Source organism: Chlorocebus sabaeus, chromosome 18, assembly GCF_047675955.1.
Source record: "Chlorocebus sabaeus isolate Y175 chromosome 18, mChlSab1.0.hap1, whole genome shotgun sequence".
In the NCBI taxonomy this organism is placed as follows: domain Eukaryota; kingdom Metazoa; phylum Chordata; class Mammalia; order Primates; family Cercopithecidae; genus Chlorocebus; species Chlorocebus sabaeus.
In genome coordinates this window covers 18,280,461-18,303,048 of record NC_132921.1, presented here as the reverse complement: position 1 = coordinate 18,303,048, position 22,588 = coordinate 18,280,461, and the positions used below count along the sequence as shown (strand labels likewise).

At 34.9% G+C, this 22,588-nt stretch overlaps 1 protein-coding gene across 9 annotated transcripts in view; it reads right to left on the bottom strand.

Annotated features, from left to right (window-relative positions):
- PIGN (phosphatidylinositol glycan anchor biosynthesis class N) overlaps positions 1-22,588 on the bottom strand; it is a 199,520-nt gene that overhangs the window by 139,896 nt on the left and 37,036 nt on the right. For all 9 annotated transcript variants that reach the window (XM_037987973.2, XM_073006256.1, XM_037987971.2 and 6 more), the window contains 7 exons: positions 21,889-22,013; positions 20,641-20,771; positions 19,579-19,695; positions 16,978-17,018; positions 14,116-14,175; positions 12,673-12,765; positions 11,938-11,993 (listed from right to left, as the gene is read on the bottom strand). In XM_037987973.2, coding sequence (XP_037843901.2) covers positions 11,938-11,993; positions 12,673-12,765; positions 14,116-14,175; positions 16,978-17,018; positions 19,579-19,695; positions 20,641-20,771; positions 21,889-22,013 — 623 coding nt within the window. The remainder of the gene's footprint in view (positions 1-11,937; positions 11,994-12,672; positions 12,766-14,115; positions 14,176-16,977; positions 17,019-19,578; positions 19,696-20,640; positions 20,772-21,888; positions 22,014-22,588) is intronic.

The following is a 22,588-nucleotide window of genomic DNA, read 5'->3' as shown; positions in this document are numbered from 1 at the left end:
GATTCTTTCAACATATATAACATTTAAATAATAATTAATTTATCATACTTTCTAGTGATCAATGCATTTTTCTACATTCTCCCAGATAAACTAAATATTGATGCCACAAAAAAGTGTTTCATGGTAAACACTATACTGTTTGCAAACTGACAAGTTTATGTCATTTTTCTAAAATTTTACCACAGAAAATATCATTTTATATTACAAGTGCTGAGTGCTTTATTAGGCTGGAACAAAAGAACTAGTGTAAACTATGATCAAGGAACATAAAAATCATTGTAATGAAATGCTTACATGTCCTTAAAAGATTCATGTGAACTTTTTAAAGTCTCTGCATCCCAGTTTCATCATGCATTGAAAATCCATTTTATGAAATGTAAAACTAGGGAAAAACAATACTAGCACTTCTTATGCTTTCTCCCTGTCCTTGCCCAGTATTCCAGTCTCTAGTATCCTTGATTGAGGGATTTCACCCAGCCTCACAGCATCAATTAATACTAGTGTATGGATAATTTCCAAAAGCTATATTGAGAACCTGATTCCTGCTCCTGAGCCTTAGACTCAGATGTCCAACTGTCTATACAGTCACACCATGATGCTGTTCTATAGACAGCTCAAACTCAGCAGATCCACAACTGAACTTGGCCCTCTTCCTATAAGCAGCAGTTTAGTAAATCATAATGTATGTCCAACATCTCCCAAAACAGGAAGTTTCACCCTTCAACCCTTCCCCTTTCCCTTACACCTGGCCATTGCCTAGGGCTTAATGATTAAACTTCCATTATACCTTAAATCCCTAACTTCCTTCCATTCCTATCTTGTCAATCCTAAAGCAGTATTTCTCAAGGAGGACATTGGGAAGGATAAATCTTACTCTGGTTAGTGATAGATTCTGTGCCAGACAGCCTGGGTTCCATCCTAGCTTCATTGTTTACTAATTCTGTTACTTGGGGGAAGTATCTTTCTGATTCAATTTCCTCCTGTGAAAATGAGACACAGGTGCTCCTCAACTTAAGATGAGGCTACATCCCAAGAAACCCATCATAAGTTGAAAATATCTTAAGTCAATGTCCATTTACACCTAACCTACCGAACATCATAGCTTAACCTAGCCTATCTTAAATGTACTCAGAATATCTACATTAGGCTACAGTTTGACAAAATTATCTAACACAAAGCCTGTTTTATAATAAAGTGCTGAATATCTCATGTAATTTACTGAATACTGTTGCTGAAGTATGGTTTCTATTGAATGTGTATAGCTTTCACACCATCATAAAGTTGAAAAATCCTAAGTCAAACCACTGTAGCTGAAGTATCTATAATAACAGTACCCACCATATCGGGCTGTTTTAAGAATTAAGTGAGCGAACACTGATACATTATTTAAAACAGTGCCTTGCATACACTAAGTATATAATAACTGTAAGCGGGTAGTCATGAGGAAAGTAATGGTGCAAGACCTCATCATTTGCTTGAACAACTGCAACAGTCTGGGTTTTTTGTTGTTGTTGTTGTTTGGGTTTTCTTTGAGACAAGGTATTGCTTGTTCACCCAGACTCATGCAGACCCAGAATCATGCAGTGGTGTGATTGAGGTTCACTGGAGTCTTGACCTCCTTGGCTCAAGTGATCCTCCCACATCAGCCTCCTAAGTAGCTGGGACCTATATTCTGTGGCATTTTGCTTACTCCAATTATCCAGGCCCTAACAAACATACATAATAGTGGAAGGAGAAGATAGGACTGATGATGGAAATGGCAATTAAAAATACATGGCGCTATTTTCCCAACAAGAAAATGCATGGGAAACTACACATGGAAAACACACCAACAAACTTACAAAAAAATCCCTATGAAATTTTCTAACTCTTGATTTAGGATATTTACCTTCTAAATTATTTTTTATTCCCACTTTTATAATGTCAAAAACATCTTATTATTCCCAAAAGAATTATTCCTAAATTTAAAAATATCATATATAAAACAACTATACATAAAAAAATCACTAAACTATTCATGACATTACAAAAATATATATATAAGATTCCTGAATTTCAAACTCGGGGAAAAGGATTTGATTATTTTCTCCCCTTCCTTTCAGACACTTGTGACTGGTGTGGCAAACTGAGGGCTTTCAGAGAAATCATCTTTGGAGATGATGAGATTTGCTTGCGGTAAAAAGTATAAACAAAAAAATGGCTGGAGGCCAGCCAGGAGGAATGCCAAAGAAACTCCTAAATGATCAGACCACAGAGCTAGTAACATAATTAAAACTACTAGGCCACAGAAGGTATTTTACATTTAAACAAGGAACTTTCGAACCGATGGGGTCCATAAGAGATCAGCAGGAAAAAGTACCCAACTCCAGAATCACTGCATAGATAACAGTGTTAGCTCAGGGCACAGCTGGATACTTACATGCAGCCACAGAGAACAAGACAAAAAGAAAAGAAAGGTAGAAGAGTTCATTTAGGTTGATATAAGGAAAAAATTCTCCTTTGTTTTCACATTACCAAAGTGGGTTTTGAGTCATTAAAATATTTTAATAAAATGTTTAAAATATTCATTAAATTCTATAAGCCCATTATTTCTAGAGGGCTATCATATTTTAATATTGCATTTGCATCTACTGTCCCTTAGCTAAAATACATTTTCTTTAATATATTTAACATGAAAAATATAAGGCAAAAAAAAACCTATTAAATTTCTTCTATTTGGCTTTAAAATAAGAGTCACCATAAAAAAATATGAAAATATAAGTATACAAAGATGTCTCCCTCCCTCAGTGGTGTGCTGAGTGCTGCACACACCAGCTCCCAAGGGCAGATAGTGTACAACTCTTCCCTTTCTCTAGTCGCATCATCCTTGGTAGCTTGAAATTGATCATAGTGAGCGTATTTACACCAATGAAATTGGCAAAGGCTATTAATGGGAGTCTTTCCCTCTCTCAGAGAGCTGAGCCTCTTGCTAGCACATCACTGCCATACTTTCCCACCTTAAGTCCACGTTCTTAGCTGTCTCAGACGACTGCAGCCTATAGCAATTAGTGTCAGTTAATGAAAGCTGGTATATTGGCTGTTATTACCTCAGAAGTGTGATGAGCTTCTGAGACTTCTTGCGTCTCCATCTCAGCTGCTCTCTGAGGTATCAACAAATCAAAAGTCCTCTTCCCAACACTGCCTTCACTGAAGTTGTCTTGTTTAACTTCCCTACTTCCTATAAATTTGCATCCCTCATCTGTGGGTTTGGTGATCCTCAACTGTTCTGACAAAAACAGTCACTCATAATACATTGAGCTATCCCTTATCACACTGGATCATTTGCTATACTGTCTATATGTTCCCATTAGACTTAGAGTCCAACAAGGGCAGGCAGCACTATGTCTATCTTTTCCAACATCCAATATAGTGCCTGGAACACAGTAGGAAAACAATAAATATTGGTTAAGTGAATCAATGAAGCATTGTAAGATAATTACTCTGCAATGGCTGAAATGATGACAAATGTAAACTATTAATTTCTGTTAAGAGTTAAATTGTGTCCCCCAAAAATATCCTAACCCCTGGTATCTGGGAATGTGACCTGATTTTGAAATAGTGTCGTTGTAGACATGATCAAGCTAAAGCACATTAATACTAAATTAGGGTGAACCTTAAATCTAGTGACTGGTGTCCTTGAGAGGGAGATCTGGAGACAGAGACACAGGAAGAAGAACACTGATGACAGAGATAGACAGTGGAATGATAAAGCTACAAGCCAAGGAAACCGAGGATTGCTTGCAGTCCCCAGAAGCTAGGTAGAGGCAAGGGAAGATTCTTCTCTAGAGCCTTTGGAGGGAGCATGGTTTTGGTGACACTTGATTTTGGACTTCTAGCCTTAATTTTGGACTTTAGTCTCTAGAACTGTGAAAGAATATATTTCTGTTATGCTAAGCCATGTAGGTTGTGGTAGTTTGTTATGGCAAACTACCTAGAAAACTAATATATCTTCCTATTAACTGCCCAAATTCAGATTGCCCACAAGGAAAAGTGATGGTTTTACCATCTATTGTTCATTTTCCCTTTAATCGATGTATAGTTACAGATATGAATAAACTAAAGAAGTATTAACTTAAAAAGCAACATGTTTGAAATATAACATTCTACATAGAAATTTGTGAGGAAAAATTTCCTTTATTGACTAAATCATCTTTATTGAAAATATCAAGTTTTAAAGAATCTATAAACATGTTATGTTTAAGTTAAAAAAAGAGAAATGAGTTGTCTTAATCTGTGCACATTACTTTGCTGTAATTGTTACTATTCATTTCTTCATGGTTACTTGAATACTATAGAATAAAGTAAACCACATTTTAGGATTATCAAGAATTTTATCAATTATTCAGGGTCAACTAGTGTTTAGAAGACAAGATCTCCTAAAATGTTGCCCTTTACTTACTCTGATTTTTGTTACAAAATTTTTTTTGCTTTCATCTATACATGACCTAATATTTTAGTGACACTTGTCTACTCCTTTTTAGAATGTCTATTTAAAGGAAAAAATACTTTTAAGAGTATAAAGACAGAGAAAGCAGGATAAAAATTTATTTCTAGAATAATTTTCATTCCTTTAGCATGACCAATGATATAGAATCATATCACCCTTCATGTCATAAGTGAATGAATAATATTTTTCTATGGAGGTATGTGATGCACAGAAGTTTTTTTAAAAATAAATTTCAGTTTTGAAGCATAAAATTACATTTCTTATAAATAATGAGTAAATCAGATAGGTAAACTGGTATAAAGGTTCACATACAAGCTAGTATTTAAATTTTGTCTAAGAGAAGGGCCTTTATCAGCTAAAAGAAACAAATTTTATTAGAGAAACCAAGTATTTGTTGTCATTTTAGTAGAAAATACAATTTTTTGTTAAAATTTCTTTAAGTTGTCCAAATTTGTATAATAATTTTCAAATAAAAAAGTAACAAATACTTTTGCTTCTATTGGCAAGGTATATATCGCCTTCCCAACTCTATATTTTTCCCCCTAAGATATCTCTTAAGAGATACTTTCTGCTTTCTTCTTATTCTGTGGCATTTTTTCTTTTAAATTATTTCTTGTCATACTCCAGTCTCTACAATACACAATTTTAAACATAAAGTGTTTTTCCACCTTTTGCAGATGGGCGAGCCTTAGATGCTTCTCCTGGTCATGTAGCTCCACCTGCTGGTCATCCTTCAGCATATCATCACCAGGGTCTGCTGGACCCAATTTTAGCTTTAGGGTTTTTTTTAGTTTTTTTTTTTTTTAGCAATTCTATTTCTCAGAATGGATGTTTTATTACTTTTATTCTTTTTAGAGGTCTTTAAAATATCAAAGAGAAAATTTACTTATTTTTGCAAAAAAATAGGATATGCAATTACCACATGGCCCTTTTAGACCCTTTCATAAGCCTAAGAATCTTGGCAATTTTATTTTTCCTATGTTCTGAAACATTTGCTATTATTTCATTATCCTAGGAATTATTTTATTATTCACCAATTACTCATAACTATGCTAGAAAAGACTGAACAAGACAATGGAAAAATGGTGAAGATACTATAAAATCTAATAATGCTGGTGAAATTAATCATGTCAGGAAAATTTCGATACTATGAATTTTCAGATGCCAATGTCCTAGATGAATTTCCTCAAATTAAGACCAGACAAGTGAACAATATACTTCTAAGAACAAAAAAAAGATACTTATACAAAAAGAAAGACTTTATTACACAATAGTTTGTGAAAAGAACCTGGGTTACCTTTTTTGCTGAAAGCATGCGTGACAACACTATTCTTTGATCTTTTATGTTTATAGGCCAACATTTACTTGATATAGTTTCTAAGAAGACATGCTGACATTATATGCATATATAAAAGTGATTAAAAAGAAACATATGATGTTAATGTGAAAAAACCCCACGGGACTAAAGAAATAAAGGGCCTATGGTACTCAGTAAATGGTGATAACTGTTTTTTCTGATAACACCAAATATTAAAGACATGTAATGCAGAGCTAACAATTAGTCAATGCCCTCAAATATATCTATTTCAAAATACCTCAAAGGAGGAATGAAATTTTTTAATGGGTAAAAGTAAATACCCTTAAAAATAATTTAACACATAATTTCTGTGGTTCACATCTCCCTAAATGATTAAAAAATAATTTTCAATTTAGTATTCCACCTGGTTCTGGTATATTTTCCAATGTTATATAAGTAATATAATTAATAAATTCTGATTACAGTCAGGCACAGTAGCTCAGGCCTGCAATCCCAGCACTTTGGGAGGCCAAGGCAGGTGGATCACTTGAGCCCAGGAGTTCAAGATAAGCTTGGGCAACATAGGGAGATCCCATCTCTATAAAAAGTAATAATAATGATAAAATAAAATTCTGATTATGATGCTAGCTAATATGTTTTCCATATGACTGTTAAATTTTATGTTTTATAGACCTCACACTTTTAATTATTTTTAAATATTTAGTTCTTTAATCAAAGTAGAATTTAGTTTTGTGAATGAAATGAGGTTATGAGAGCTAGCCTTATTTTTTCCAAATAGTTAATTTTCTTAGTGCAAATCTTTCTCCTACTGATTTGAAACACCACCTTTAGTCAAAACCAAATCCCATATACTTAAGATAGTCCCAAACTTATGAGAGTTTGACTTAGGATTTTTCAGCTAGCACGGAAGTGATATTCATTCAGTAGAAAGCATACTTTGAGTACCCATACAATCATTTTGTTTTTCACTTTCAATATAGTATTCAATAAATTACATGAGATATTCAACACTTTATTATACAATCGGCTTTATCTTAGATGATTCTGACCAACTGTAGGCTAATATAAGTGTTCTCAGCACATTTAAGGTAGGCTAGACTAAGCTATGATATTCAGTAGGTTAGGTGTAGTAAATCCATTTTGCACTTACAATATTTTCAACTTAGGGATGTAACCCCATCATAAGTCAAGGTGCATGTTGTAGACAAGTGAATCTTGTCTTTTATGTACTCACGAATCAGTCCCACTAAATCTATATGTTTAGTCTGCATCAATATCACATTTTTTAGAGTTATAATAGCTTTAGAACGTATTTTGTTATCTAGGAGAGCAAATCTCTTGTTCTTCTTTCTCAAAACTAATTAAGCTATTCTTGAGAACTTATTTTTGTTATAAATTTTAAAATTATGTTTTTGAATTATACAAAAATCCTTTAGTTATAATACCATATTCAGTAAGTAATTTGGAGAGGACCGGCATTTTTACAATATTGAACAGTACTATCCAACATTTGTTTATTTATATTGTCTGTTATGTCCTTAATAAAATTTGATAGTTTTCTTTACAATGTACATTTCTCATCATTTTATGGCTGAGTATTTTATTTCTATTATGAATCCTTTTCCAATTACATATTCTACTGAATTTGTGCCAATGATTAGAATATCTATTTATTTTGATAAATATACGTTTAAAAATACATTTTATCAAAGCAATATATGCACATATTTTGAAAAAATCAAACAGTACACAAGGGCATAATAATTCTTTTCCATTTCTCAGTTCACCAACCCAGACCAAAAACTTTTACATGTGTTTGTTTTTAGTTATTCCGGTAGTTGCCTACATTTTTAAAAAATATGTTCTTCTTACTTTTTCTTGACTTGATGACTGGGGGTACTTTTTGTTGACTCCCTGTTGTCTCTGGCTTTCCTCGCCACTCAATTTGGCTATATCACATTTTTACCTCCTTTTTTGGTGACCTTGGTTACTTTCACAATCTAATACCCAAGGCTGGGCGTGGTGTCTCATGCCTATAATCCCAGTACTTTGGGAGGCCGAGGCAGGCAGATCATGAGGTCAGGAGTTCGAGACCAGCCTCGCCAACATGGTGAAACCCCGTCTCTACTAAAAATACAAAAATTTGCTGGGCGTGGTGGCACGCGCTTGTAATCCCAGCTACTCAGGAGGCTGAGGAAGGAGAATCGCTTGAACCTGGGAGGCTGAGGTTGCAGTAAGCCGAGATTGAGCTACTGCACTCCAGCCTGGGCAACAGGACGAGACTCAGTCTCAAAACAAAACAAAACAAAACAAAAACTAATACCTAAACCTCTGACTAATTAAACTAAAGATAAAATTCTCCATATTCTATTTCATGAAGACAATAGCACCGCCACTATTCCATGTACATTTCCTTCCCTCTCTGCCTTCCAACCTGTTAACTGTACTTGTACATTTTCAAGGCTGCTAACATTTGCATTCTATTTGGTAATCATAATTCATTCTTCCCTGTTTTGTCCAAGGATTGACTCTAAAAGCTGAAAACCAATATTTATATCATCATGATTATTTAAATACTATCCACTGAAAAACAAAGTTTTATGCTACAATTAGATTTTCTCATCTATTTCTTTAAAGCCTTGACCCACATGACAATGTTCAAAGGAATTCCCTTTCTCACAGTCCTAGCAACTGTTCAAAATCATGCCACATCTGAGGGTGCTTTATATTTGAAGCACGCTTTCTTATGAAGTTTGAAAGGTTTCTTTCTCCCTTTTCTGATTGTCATTGTTTTGTTTTTGGTGGGGGGGGTGGCACAGATGAAGAAATGTATGCTTTCTATGTATATATCATGTCCTTACTTTTTTTCACCTTCTTACTCAATCTATTAATTACTTAAAATTCATTTCATTTAGTTTGAGGTCTACACACTTCCTATTCTAATTTGGAGGATCTGCCTCTCATTTGGACCATTCTTACACAATTTATCTTTAAGTTTTTTGTTGCATTCTTCTTATGAAATATTTATTTTAATAAATGTAAGAGTTATTTTTAATGCATCTAGTACCTATCTACATTTTGCAAAGTTAATGCTGCTTTTGTTTTATGGATGCGATAGTTTCTTAAATATTTCTGAGAATTTTAATGTCTTTAGGTTTGGTTCTGTTCCTTGAATTTCATATGACCTCAAGAGTCTATTTCTCATGTTATCTTAGATCTTTTTGGTCATATTGCAGGCTTTTAGCAAGTGGTGATTTTTAGCCAGACAGGTCTACAGGCAGGGCTGGTCACTACACTCCAGGGTGGGTGAGCCAGTACATGGGAATCAGCCATCTTGCCAGGCCCCCAGAGGACACAAAGGTAGTAGTGGCTCTAAATATGTATGTGTAGGCAGACACTGAACATCAAAGTAGGGGAAGTCTATGATCAGTTACCGTGCCACATGGAAAAAGGGGGAGCAGTATACACCTGAACCCTTGCTGAAGAGTCCTTCCCTAACCAGCCTTTCTTTCTTTTCTTTTCTTTTTTTTTTTTTTTTTTCAGACAGGGTCTCACTCTGTTGCCCAGGCTGGAGTGTAGTGGTGGGATCTTGGCTCACTGCTGCAACCTCCGCCTCCCGGGTTCAAGTGATTCTCATGCCTCAGCCTCCCAAGTAACTGGGATTACAGGCAGGCATCACCATGCCTGGCTCATTTTTATATTTTTTGGTAGAGGCAGGGTTTCACCACATTGGCCAGGCTCCTAACCAGCCTTTCTAAAGTGGTTGGTCTAAAGTAACCCTCACTTATTCTCACTCTCAACAGCCCTTGTATTTTCTTCATAAAAGGAATTGATAATGTATTTCTTATTCACTTCTTCATTTGGTTATAGTTTGCCTGTGACACTACTGTACAAATAAATTCTATGAATGCAAAGCCTTTGTCTATCCTGTTCACTGCTATATCCACAAAACACATACTAGTCAATCAATATTTCTTGAAAAAGGTATGAACACTTACATACTCCTCAGAACCAATTCCACTAACAAATCTCAATTCTATACTACAATAAAAGAAAATTCGAATTAGCATAAGAGATGTAAATAACATAATATCCTAGTGATATATTTAGGGTAATCAATTTTGTGATTGTAACTTGCAAAATGCTAATTTCATTTTATTTTTACTGTCCTATACACACATATATACACACAAACAAAGTCAAGTATACAACTACATTATTCAGAGGGTAATATAATATTTATGCCTTTCTTTTTTGTTTTTGAGATGGAGGCTCACTCTATTGCCCAGGCTGGAGTACAGTGGCATGATCTCAGCTCACTGCAACCTCCGCGTCCTGGGTTCAAGCGATTCTCCTGTCTCAGCCTCCTGAGTAGCTGGGATTACAAGCATGCGCCACCACGCCCAGCAAATTTTTGTATTTTCAGTAGAGACAGTGTATCACCATGTTGGCCAGGCTGGTCTCAAACTCCTGGCCCTGTGATCCGCCTGCCTCGGCCTCCCAAAGTGCTGGGATTATAGGTGTGAGCTACCGCGCCCGGCCGCTTTTCTAATTTATGAATATCACACTAGTGCAACAGAAGTTGTCAAAAATAATTCCAATGAAGTCATTCAATCACATCCTTAAGATTCATAGATAAAACAATTTCTATTTAATTAGTCAACAGCAAAATCCTTGCTAATTGAATGTGAACCTCAAAGATGCAAGCCCAACACAGTTAGTAGTGCAGAGCCAGGTCTGTGATCTAGATCTTCCCTTTCCTGATTCAAGGAAAACACATCTTCCTGACCTAGCAACAATCTGCTGCTCACGAAAGTCAGCTCTCTTCTTTGCCGATTGTAACGGTTAATATTGAGTGTCAACTTGATTGAAGGTTGTAAAGTATTGTTCTTGGGTGTGTCTGTGACATTGTTGCCAAAGGAGATTAACCTTTTGAGTCAGTGGAGTGGGAGAAGCAGACCCACCCTCAATCTGGGTAGGCATCATCTAATCAGCTGCCAGCACAGCTAGAATAAAGCAGGCAGAAGAATGTGGAAGGAGCAGACTTGCTGAGTTTTCCAGCCTCATATTTCTCCTGTGCTGGATGCTGCCTGCTCTTGAACATTAGACTCGGAATTCTTCAGCTTTTGGACTCTTGGACTTACACCAGTGGTTTGCTAGGGGCTCTCTGGCCTTTGGCCACAGACTGAAGGCTACACTGTCAGCTTCCCTACTTTTGAGGTTTTGGGACTCAGACTGGCTTCCTTGCTCCTCATATGGCAGACGGCCTATTCTGGATGTCACCTTGTGATTATGTGAGTCGATATCCCTTAATAAACTCCCCTTCACATACACATCTATCCTATTAGTTCTGTCCCTCTAGAGAACCCTAACACACTCACCCAGTAGGAGTTGATGTCTCCTAGAATTCTAGAGCCTCCTATATGTGTAGCAATTCTCCAGGCTCAGCAACCCAAGTAGCTGGGACTACAGGCGTGCATCACTATGTGTGGCTAATTTTTGTATTTTTAGTAGACACGGGGTTTCACCATGTTGCCCAGGCTAGTCTCGAACTCCTGAGCTCCAGAAATCTGCCCACCTCAGCCTCCCAAAGTGCTGGGACTATAGGCATGAGCCACTGCACCCAGCCTATCTTTATTCTTATGGCTTCAAAATCTTCACAAGCAACATACATCTTCTTAGATCCAAGCCTCTCTTTCTAATTAATTAACTGATATCTTCAAATGTAAGTTGAACTTAGTAACAATCATCTTTGTCTCCTGAACTAGTTCTTCTTTCAATAAGCCATATGGAACCAGCATCTTCCTAATCAACCAAGCCAAGTAACAGGAAGTTACACTCTTTCCTGCCCCTACACCTTCCTAGCCAACCAGTCAAGCCCTGTGGAGTTCATCTCCTTAATATTTCTCATGTATCTCTCCATTCCTCCATCCCTCTTCCAGCCATTCAAAGTTATCTAGCACCTGGCTCATTATTTAACAACAGTAATAGAAGAGGATTTCAATTTGGAGTTTACACTAATGTATATAAAATGGCAAACTGTATAAGTAAAAATCCTATCACTCAGTGAAAAACTGCAAACTCAGTGGAAAATTATTTCCTTCAAGTTAATAAAAAAATGTAAGGGACTTACTTAAATGGTGTAAACAAAAATGGTAAAGTAACTTCTTTTTTCTGAGTCATTTTCACCTGGGAACCAAGTATGAAAATATTACAAATGAGAAAAAAATGAATTTCATTTTGAAATATAAACATCCATTAAAATGATTCTTTAGGGATGGTTAGCAACTTTGAAAATAAATGGAATTTTATGTTACTATATTGTTTCATAAATATTTAAAGAAAAGTTTAACATTTTCTTACTATCTCAATAAGCTGAGAATTAAACATATCAATCTTGCAAAATAACATACTGTAATTAAAACTGTACTTCCTTAACTCTGAAAATAAAACAAGCCAAACCGCTTATTCTTAAAAGCGTTAAGAATAACAGAAGGTTTTAGTCAAAGAGTCACCTCTTTAAACTCTTAACGAATCTCATAACGTACATGGAATGACAAGAAATGTTGCAATCTCTAACAAGACTTCTATGGGGCAAATTCTAATAGTTAAAGAATTGACTTGCAGTCGTAAGCATACGTTGTAATCTTACATTCAGTCATACTCCTCAAAGACAATTTGATGCCCTCAGACTGAGCCATAGAACCTACACTTCAGAAATGTAAAACATAAGTCGAATATGTAAAATTTAAGGGTAAATTACAGGGAAATAGTTAAAAAACAAAATCAAGTATTTCCCCTTAATATATTCAATATTTAAATTGTAGTACTGTCCATTTTTGTGCATGCCTTTTTAAATTTTTTTTACCTTGAACTGTTCAAGAATCTGTACTGCATTTGTAAACATGCTCTCTGCTTTGAAGAGATCAGTGTTGTTAAGATAATCCACAGGAAGGATTCCCTGCAAATAACAAACACCAGCTTATTGATAGTATTCAGACAGCTCAGGCTATTCTTATAAAACCAAACAGACTGAAAAGCAATAAAGATAAGGTATATGGACAAATAAATAATTGAAATAGTTAAATGAAAAATCTTTTTAAAACTATAACTGAAAAATGTTCTATTATTTTTCTCATAAAGTAGATGTATTAAGATAAGCAAGAGATGAATTAAATTCACTAACACCTGGCATTGGCTGAGAGATAACTATGTTCTAGGCAGTGAACTGAGTGCTTCACACACAAAAAACAATTACTATGGTAGGCCACAGCCAGCATACTTAAAATGAAAGACTTCAGACATATCAGAGTGTATTATACATAATAAGAGTAAGGACTATTCTGTTAAACTTTTGTTTCATTATACATATACACAAACACTGACTGTTGGGGTCATATTACTCAGCATTCTGGGTTAAATAACATTATTTTTTAAGAGTACATTTGATTTTGAAGAGCTAATAAGAGTGGCTGGTTGAAATAGTTATTTTCGGCATTTCGGTATCCAGGGCCCATTCTTAACAGCATTACTATTTTCTGTAGAGAAATCTTGCCCATTAGATACAGCATGTTAGGTTTCTAATCCAGGGACCTGCTGATTACAACCCAGGCTAGACCATCTGGAATTTGACTCCTGATAGTCAAGGGATAGAAACTAAGGTATAATGCTACTCTACCCTCATGTCAGTGCCCTGAGAACAGCTCTGCCATGAGATCATGGCTGTGGTTCCTTCTTCCAAGTCTCCAGATATCCTGGTTCCAGGTTATTCCAAGCCTGGTTTTCAAGCACCACTTTGTTTCAGCAAATCACCAATATCTTTTCAATAACTTCCCTTTAAACGAGGTCAGTTTTTGCTGCTTGTAATAAAAAAATTACTTACACATTTCTATCACTTATAACCAGAATACAAAGATATAAATCATACACATTTTAGAAAATTAAAGTATTTAAAGAAAAGCTACTTGGTTCATGTTCCATGTTATAGAATATAATACACAAGCAATTACGAGGTACTGCATATTTAGAAATAAATATACAGGAATATATAGTTTTAAATGTAATCAAAGATCACATAATCTGGAAGCAGTAGTGCATGCCTGTAACCCCAGACACTTGGGAGGCTGAGATGGGAGGACTGCTTGAGCCCAGAAGTTCAAGACCAGCCTGGGCAACACAGCAAGACTCCATCTAAAAATCAAAAAAAAAAAAACAAAAAAAAGACTCCTAGATTATTCAGAAACACATTAAAAAGAGTAAATTTTACTGTTTTTTTTATACTGAGAGTTGATAATAAAATTTTATTCCTTACCACTGAGTTAAGAGGAAAGGGAACTCCAATAAGGGAAGTCATCAATGGTGCAATATCAGCCTACAAATAAAAAAGCTCAATTCTAAGAAGTCTATGGACATCAACAAAGAAATTAAACAATGTAATACAACCATATTTTGGAATATAACCATGATATTTGTTATAATCAGTTACCTTCAAACATGTATTTAATACAAAAAGATATTAATCTCTAAAAGTGTCATTTGCTAGACGTATATGAACCTATTAAAAAAATTTGAAAAGAAACCAGTAAAAGCCCTAAATGTAAAACATACTAAAACAAAAAATCACTTATCCTATTAGCTAAGAATTTGACCATTTTATGTAACAGTTTTTCAGTATTATACAAGGGTGCCTTATTTAGACATAAAATGAATATCAAGAGTAGACTTTAACTGGAGAAATGTATCTATTAACCAGAAAAACAAAGTATCAGAAGGAGGTTTGACCAGCCAGTGATGTCCAGAAAAGACATAAACCAGAGAAGAGGCTCTTTAGTCAAAAGATCCCAAATACCATTTTGGATATCTCCTCTTCAAGGTCATTTTCTCAGAAGACTTGTTCATCTTTTTTCTATCTTCACTTCCTCACCTTCCCATCACTCTTCTGCCCACTGTGGCTCACTCTGACCTTTTATCATTCCATAGACTGCTCTCTCTAAGAGAGCTAACCACCCATTTTCTAAATCTAATTGACTATGTTTATATAAGTCCTTATAATTTTTCAGGCAATGAAGTACTCGGAATTGAGAACGCCCAGCTTCAAATTTTCAGGCAGGTTTTTTAACCCTCCAATTGCTCGATTTCTTTATCAGTTAAAAAAATAAATACAAGTTTTTCCCTTAAAGAGGTATGACAGGATTAAATGAGATAAAACTTATAAAGTACTTGGCACATAATAAGCCTGTGATAATGATAGCTACAAGTGTTGCTGGCATTACTAGACCTTTCAGCAGTATGGCATAGGCCACTCCTTTCTTGGCCTCAACACTACACAGCTGAGTTTCTTCTCTCTCACTGGCTCCTCCTTTTCAGATACCTTCACTACTCCCTCACTTAAAGTTGGAATTCATCAAGTTTGTTCCCAGGCTCTCAATCTTTCTCACTTGCTACTATTTAGACTGTCCTCCAGGTACCATCCTGCAGAAAACTGGAAATCTCCAAAGTCTTTCTAGTCGCCTTTTCCTTTTCCCTCAGAATCCACTGTCAGCCACCTCTAATCTCTTCTCTACACTGCAGCCAGGGGGATTCTTCCACACACAAAAAACCACATCGTGTCACTCTCTAGGCTTCAAACTCTTCAAGGATTCTTTGAACTTTCAGAATTAAGTTCACAAGGCCCATGAGACCCTGAAGGGTCTGTGCCTCCCTTCTTCTGCCTCACACCACCCCATGGCTTCTATTGCGGTATAACGGCTTTCTTCAAGACCCTTTAATACACCGTGTAACCCCTCACCAGAACTTAGTGTATGCATTTCCTCTGCCTGAAAAGCCCTCCTCCTACTGCCTTGGCCTGCTAATTCCTGCTTATTCATGAATCTTAGCTCAATCCTCGACTTCTCAGGAAGACTTTGCTGACCACAGTCTATCACATACATCCACTCTACAGTCTCACTGCTGCACAAATCTCTTTTGTAGTAGTTACCACAGCTTCAAGTTTACATGTATTTGTACAGACTGATGAGTATCTGTTCTTACCCCTAAGGTATAAATTTCCCAGGACAGGGATTAAGTCTGCCTTTACTCACCACTAAATACTTACACTTAGTACAAAGTTGAAACACACCACAGACACATCACAGTGTTAGTAGAAGGAATGAATAGAAGAAGAGATTCTCATTTGATGGAGATCTGAAGCAGGAATGTTCGCCAACAGACTGACAATTCAGAGAGCAGTAACTGAATCTATGTTCAATTGCTGATTATGATCTGGTCTGGCTATGAATAAGAGATGTTCTTGTTTTGTGATCTTCAAGTTATTCCTGTCTTTTTGACAGTGATTTTTAATTGCAAATTAATAAATTGCTATTCTGACTTAATATGTTCATGTTCATTTACTTGGGTAGTATGCATCTATCCTGGGAGAAGACTATTCTTATTATGCTGGGAAGAAACAAGTTTCTACAACCACAGGTCTGAAAGTGAGACCCTAGACCTTGGTTTGTCCACCACAGTAAGTAATCTCAGCTTGTGTGGTGACCTGGAAGGCAAGATACTCCTGCCACTTTGGAAGCCATATTCCAATGACGCTATACCTTCTATAAATAGTGAAAATGGCTATTAAAGTAGCATGTTTTTAACAATGACAATTATGTGCTTCATATTTACAGACAATGCTACTAGTCAGACTGGCTATACATTTTCCTCTAACAGAAGGTTTCTAGCTGAGTAATTTATAATCTCATCACTTTTTTCCCATTGCATTTGTAAGGTTGCTGGTTAGAAGTAAAGGTAAAATATGTGTTAACAAAAAGAAAATGTAACTGATATACTATAGGAAAGAAACCCATAACAGGAATTTTAATAGATCTGTGCTTAAATTAAGCAATACAATCATGAAAAGCAATCACAGAAATTTAACAGGCATGTGAACTTCAATTTACATAACAAATAATTATCTAGTGTTATTTGGAAAAAGTCTTTTATTTTCACTTGAAGTTTTGTTTGTTTTGCCACAAGAGAGATTAGTTGAGTTAAAATATATGCACTAAAAGAATTCCCCTTAGTAACTGAAATGTTTTGAAAAAGAATTTGTCAATATTATCTATTTTTTGTAGTTTTTGACTAACCTCCTTATAGAAGATAAAATTAAATTTGAATGTAATAAAATCAAAATGGATACCTGATTGACATCTAGCCTCTTCCAGTTCTCCAATCTCCACTCTGAAAGATAAAATCAGACACAAGATCTGATGTTAAGATTTAAAAAAGAATAAATCATTTGATTTTTAGGAGTGCCCAATACTTATGGAAAACATAGGTATTAGAAATGTCTATTTTAAGCCAAGTATGAATAAAAATCATGCTTAAAGGCAAAGGTATATTTTTTTAAATAATTTTTTTAAAAGTAAATATTTGGTGTTTCCTGTGATGATTTATTAAGCTTCTTAAATGCTCTTTGGGAGATAATTGTTTCAAAATATCAGAGGCTGAGGAAGGAAAGATGGAAGTGAAAAAGCACAATAGTAACAACTGTCAGCATTGAAAACTCATTACAATCCTGTTCGAGAGAGTTATTAAGGCAATTGATAGGAAGTTAATTAATTCAAGCTTCTCTTTTTTTCTGTGATGGCAGTTGCTCCCAAAACACTTAAAACTGTAGTTGTGATATTCCTGTAGTCACTAATCACAAATGTTAACATAGGATATTGAGTTATTATTAAAAATTGCCTTCAAAGATAGGCTTATTCTTCCATTTTGCTACACATAAATTCAGAAATTGCATCAAACAGAAATCGAAACAAGTGATTATGAGAGACCAAGTTTTGATTTAATGGCTTTAGGATATACTGCCAAAAGAGTTATAAGATATTGTATAATAAAATTTCATTCAATAAGCTAATTAAGGTTTAAAAATATGTTTCTGACTCTACTAGTCAACTGCCAAAAATTCACAATAATCAGTTGATGAAAAAGTGCACATTCCTTCTCTCTAAAATGTATATTTAATATTCATATGAGAAAAAATGCATTTATTTTGTGACAATTCTTGAAATCATGTGATTCTAAAACATCAATTCAGTGAGAAATCAAATGCCAAAATAAAGTTAAATCTCATAAATACAAACATACTATTTACCCTACTTTCTATTTTGATCCAATCCAATCCATTTATCACAGAGCAGTCAGAAAGATAGCTCCTATGGCAAACTGGAATGTTGGCAATGCTCTAACAGGTTTTAACAATAGAGCACTGCACTCAGAACATACTTCATGCTCTCCTTATCCAGGCTTTGGTGCATCAAATGATCTCCAACCTCTCAACTCATTATACTCTGCTCCTAGCTGACAGTGCTCAGCCACATCAGCCTTCCAATTCTGTTCCTCGAACAAGCTAAGCTCTTTGTATTTTTTGCCTCGTCATTTGCTATTCCCTCTGCCTGCAACATTCCTGCCCTAACCTTCATATGAATGGCTCCCTCTTATCCTAACTGTGAAGAGACGTACTATTAGCCCACTCTATAAAATGTATCCTGCTCCATAAGGGAAACTTCTAGGGTACTGCAAATGTATGGCGAATCTGGGTGGAGATTACGTGGTACATATATATGCAGGTAAAATTCATAAAGCTATACATTTAAAACTAACGCATTTTGCCTCCTTTGCTAAATATCTTAATAAAAACATGGGAAACTGAGTCAGGCATGGTACACACCTGTGGTTCCAGCTACTTGGGAGGCTGGGGCAGGAAGATTGCTTGAGCCCAGGAGTTCCAGTCTGTAGTGAGCTACGATTGGCCTGTGAACCTGTTAACAGTAACTACATTCCAGCCCATTCCATTCCTTTAGAGACACAGCAAGAACCTGTCTCTAAAGAAACTGTGGGGGACAGGGTGGAGAAAGGAGCCTGGTCCTACCTCCTCTTTTATCATATCACCCTGATTTTCTTCATAAAATTATCATAATGTGTAAGTTTTGTTTATAATTGCTTTAATTCTCCTACTGGAACGTTAAGTTCTGAGAAAGCAGGGGCTATCTCAAAGATATACAGTAGATGAAAAAAAGAGTCCTCTAGCTTCTTTTTCTTTCATACCTAAATAAATCTGGAAATAATAATGACAGTGTACTGGTTGCACTGTTCTGGCCCTTTGTCAATGTCTCCTCTGTGGACCTGTGATTTGGCATGATGCTCTCCATCAGCACTTACAAACATATAAGAAATCGCCCGCTGAAAAATGCACCATTACTTACTGAAGACATGCTATTGAGTGCCTTATTCATTGTGCTCTTCTGTCTTCATTAGGGCCTAGGGTTGAAATAGCTCAGTACTACCTCTTGCTTTTTAACTAATAGAGATATCTTGTAGGTAGTGTGATTTTATAACTGATAGTATGTACTTTGCTTGAGTTGAAAAATCTCAATCAAACTGATAATTTACCTCTATGAAACCTTAAATTTCCTCTTATTTAATTTTTATTTACTCTACCTCACATTCAAATTAATTAATAAATTAATAAAAGAACATCGAAAGTTCAGTTTATCAGTTGAGACATTCAGAAAGGTCTAGTTATTAGCAGTGGTGTGCTGGGAAGGGTTCAACAAATGGCTCTTTGAGAAGAGAAAAACCAACAATCCCTTGTAGTGTTTGCATAGAAACAGTAATGGCACAAATGTCAAAATGAGGGATTTACAACTAAAATTTGAAAAGTGATTTCTTAAAAAATTAAACTTTGTCCTTATTTTAAGAGGCTGTATTTATAAACACAGTAAAGAAATGCTTGTACCTTTCAAAAATGAATCATCAAATTGTTGAGCTGATACTCTTTGGGGATAATTGATTCCAGCTCCCCAAGTGACTAAAGGAGTTAAAGTCTCTGAAGGATGACCAGCCCCATGGGAACCTACAAATAAGATACCAAGAATAATAAGACAAATATAGAACAACTAACTTACAACTAAATATTTTTTAAATAGTTTGTTTTGAAGAGTTGATCCATATATAGTTAATTATAGTGACTACATTGCCAAATGGTTACAACCTTTTATGACAATTAGTTTGGCAATATTCCTATAAAGCAAGTTAGAGAAACAACAACAAACAGGCAAAAACTAAAACAAAAAACCAGAATGCCTGCTGAGTAACTATGTTTGAAAGAATAGAAATAATAACAATAAGACACGGAAGAAGTGTTGCTGCTGCCAGAGTAGCACTGCAGACAGGAAAAACAGAGAGCTCCCTTGGGCAGTAACCACCCAAGCTTGGGGCTAGCAGTAGAGACTTGTCTGTTCTGGAGAAGATGGCAAGATCTCTTAATCTTTTTCTTCCAGGCCACTCTGGCAGGTAGAGCCAAGAGAAGCCCTTTATAAAGTGGAATTCAAATCACTAGAAATCCATATTGTGATTTGGGGACAAATTTCGTCTTTGCTTTATTTTGTTCTCTGTGCACACATTGCATTTGCCTTGGGAATCTTATAGGGTGCACAGGCTTATCCGGGACAGAATTTCAGCAGCCATCGGTCCCTCAGTAATACCATCTTAACACCACTCCCTCTGCCAACATATACACTTAATTCTCTGTAGATAAATAATAGTTACTTTTTATTTTCTTCTCCACTTTCCTCTAGTTTCTCATTTGTAAATGAGAACATATTCGGTTTTTAGTTAGAGAAAATATTTTTTATATAAGATCAGTTGTTTTTTAGGCTAACATTTTAAGCACAAAATTATGTGCTAGACACTTTGTATATACCAAGACATCTAATCCTCTCAACATCATAAAATATTTGCCGGCTACATTTATCACTACTCTAATTGTAAGGTACATATCAATTAAAGACACACTAACCCCAGTCTGTCATTCCATGGTCAGAGGTAAAGATAAATGTTGTTTTCCCATCATTTCCATAGAAATGGTTAAACATAGACACGATTTCTTTAACTCCATCATCAACTTTTTTAATATTATCCTTGTAGTCTCTATGTATAAAGAAACAGAGGAACAAATTAAATTAATTTGGAGAAATCAAACGTATTCAATGTGGATTTATTACATTCAAAATCAGTAACTTCTGAAATGCTTTTAGATTTCATCTTTAATATTTTAAAATCAGAGCACTCTAGATTGTTGAAATAATTTTTTTTCTCCTTTTAATGAAGCAAAATAACCCAAAATAGTTTTCAAAAAATGATTTAAAAGGGGACTGATTAACAAATATATTTTAATAAACCCATTTAGGTCCTAAATGAGATAGATGACTTTCATGTCTCTCACTCTCACTACATAAACTATACTCTTCTGGCCACACTAAAAGTATCATTTCAAGTATAGAATATTTTCATTCCCTAAAGTGCTTGTGATATAAAATATAATAGCACACTCTGAACACATTATATTTGAGATTGCCATACAACTGAACAAGGTTCTTTCGATACGAATATTCCAGCAATTACAACAGTGCCTCACATTTAAGAAGGGGATTGTGAGGTATTCATTACTGGTAGCTAACCCAATAGGCTTTACAGCTACTGTTAGGCTAATCTAAACCAAATGCGAAATAAGAAATAAGAGTATAACATGGTATCTTCCTTTTACCTGTGGTCTTCAAAAGTGAGAAAAATCTTTGCCGTTATATATAAGGAGTGTTACTGAATTATGGTATGCAAAAATTTATACAATTTATATGCTAGATACAATACTAATTAAACCGAATACACAGGGATAATTACATCTTTTGGTGATATAAAAGTTAATACCATAGAATGCTTTTATTTTCAAGATTCACTGAAAATATTTCTAAAATATATAGATATTTTAGATCATTTTTTTCTCTGCTTCAGTAAACGAAGACTATGGAATATGTACAGGATATATTTTACTTATATTAATGTGTCATCTGGATACAGCACATATGATTTAAACCACTACATCAGAAATCTCATATAGGGTCAAGAACTTAATATACATTACAGTAGTTATTTAAAATATTAGCTCTGTTGTTATAATTCCAAAGGAAACATTATAATAATTTAAAAGTTCAATAGAATAGATGTTTCCCCTAAAAAATACAATTAAACATAGCATGCATTAAATTACCTCGAGGATGGCCGATGAGCATGTCCATTTGTATCTATTCCTAATAAATGTAAGAAAAAAACTATTTTCTCTTCATTTATTTTAGAAAACAAAGACTGGTTGTTCCTGGCATGACGAAAGAAGTCCTACATATAACAAATGAGTTAAAAATATTTAGTTCATTTGTTTTATTTTAAAAGTAATACTGATGAAAACATTTAAATTTATGCATAAGTACAAAATTAAATTATCTCATGTTATTTAAATCTGTGACCTACCAACACAACGTCTTTGCTATCAGCTCAGACATCTATGTTCAATGAATTAGCTGTTTGTTATAAGGCGGCCAAAAAAAGGTGTTAGAAAGGGGATCATAATTTCATAGAGATCTCATAATGTTGTTAATCTCACATCTAACTTAATAAAATACAGCAGATTGAAGACATATTTTGGCAAGAGCCAAAAATATAATAGTAATAGTGTTATCAGTTTAAGAATCATTTATTATTTTTAAATATTTCAGAACTGGACGACTTCTCATTGTCCTGTGTACTACCAACCTAGTCCAATCGTAATCTCCAATTTAGAACATTGCAAATAGCCTCCTCATTACTTCCTTTGCCCCAACTAGAATGTGTTCTTCAAATCATGTAACAGAAAAGCATCAAATTCATAAAATGCCACTTGGCAGGGTGAGGCTGGGAATAATTAATAACAATAA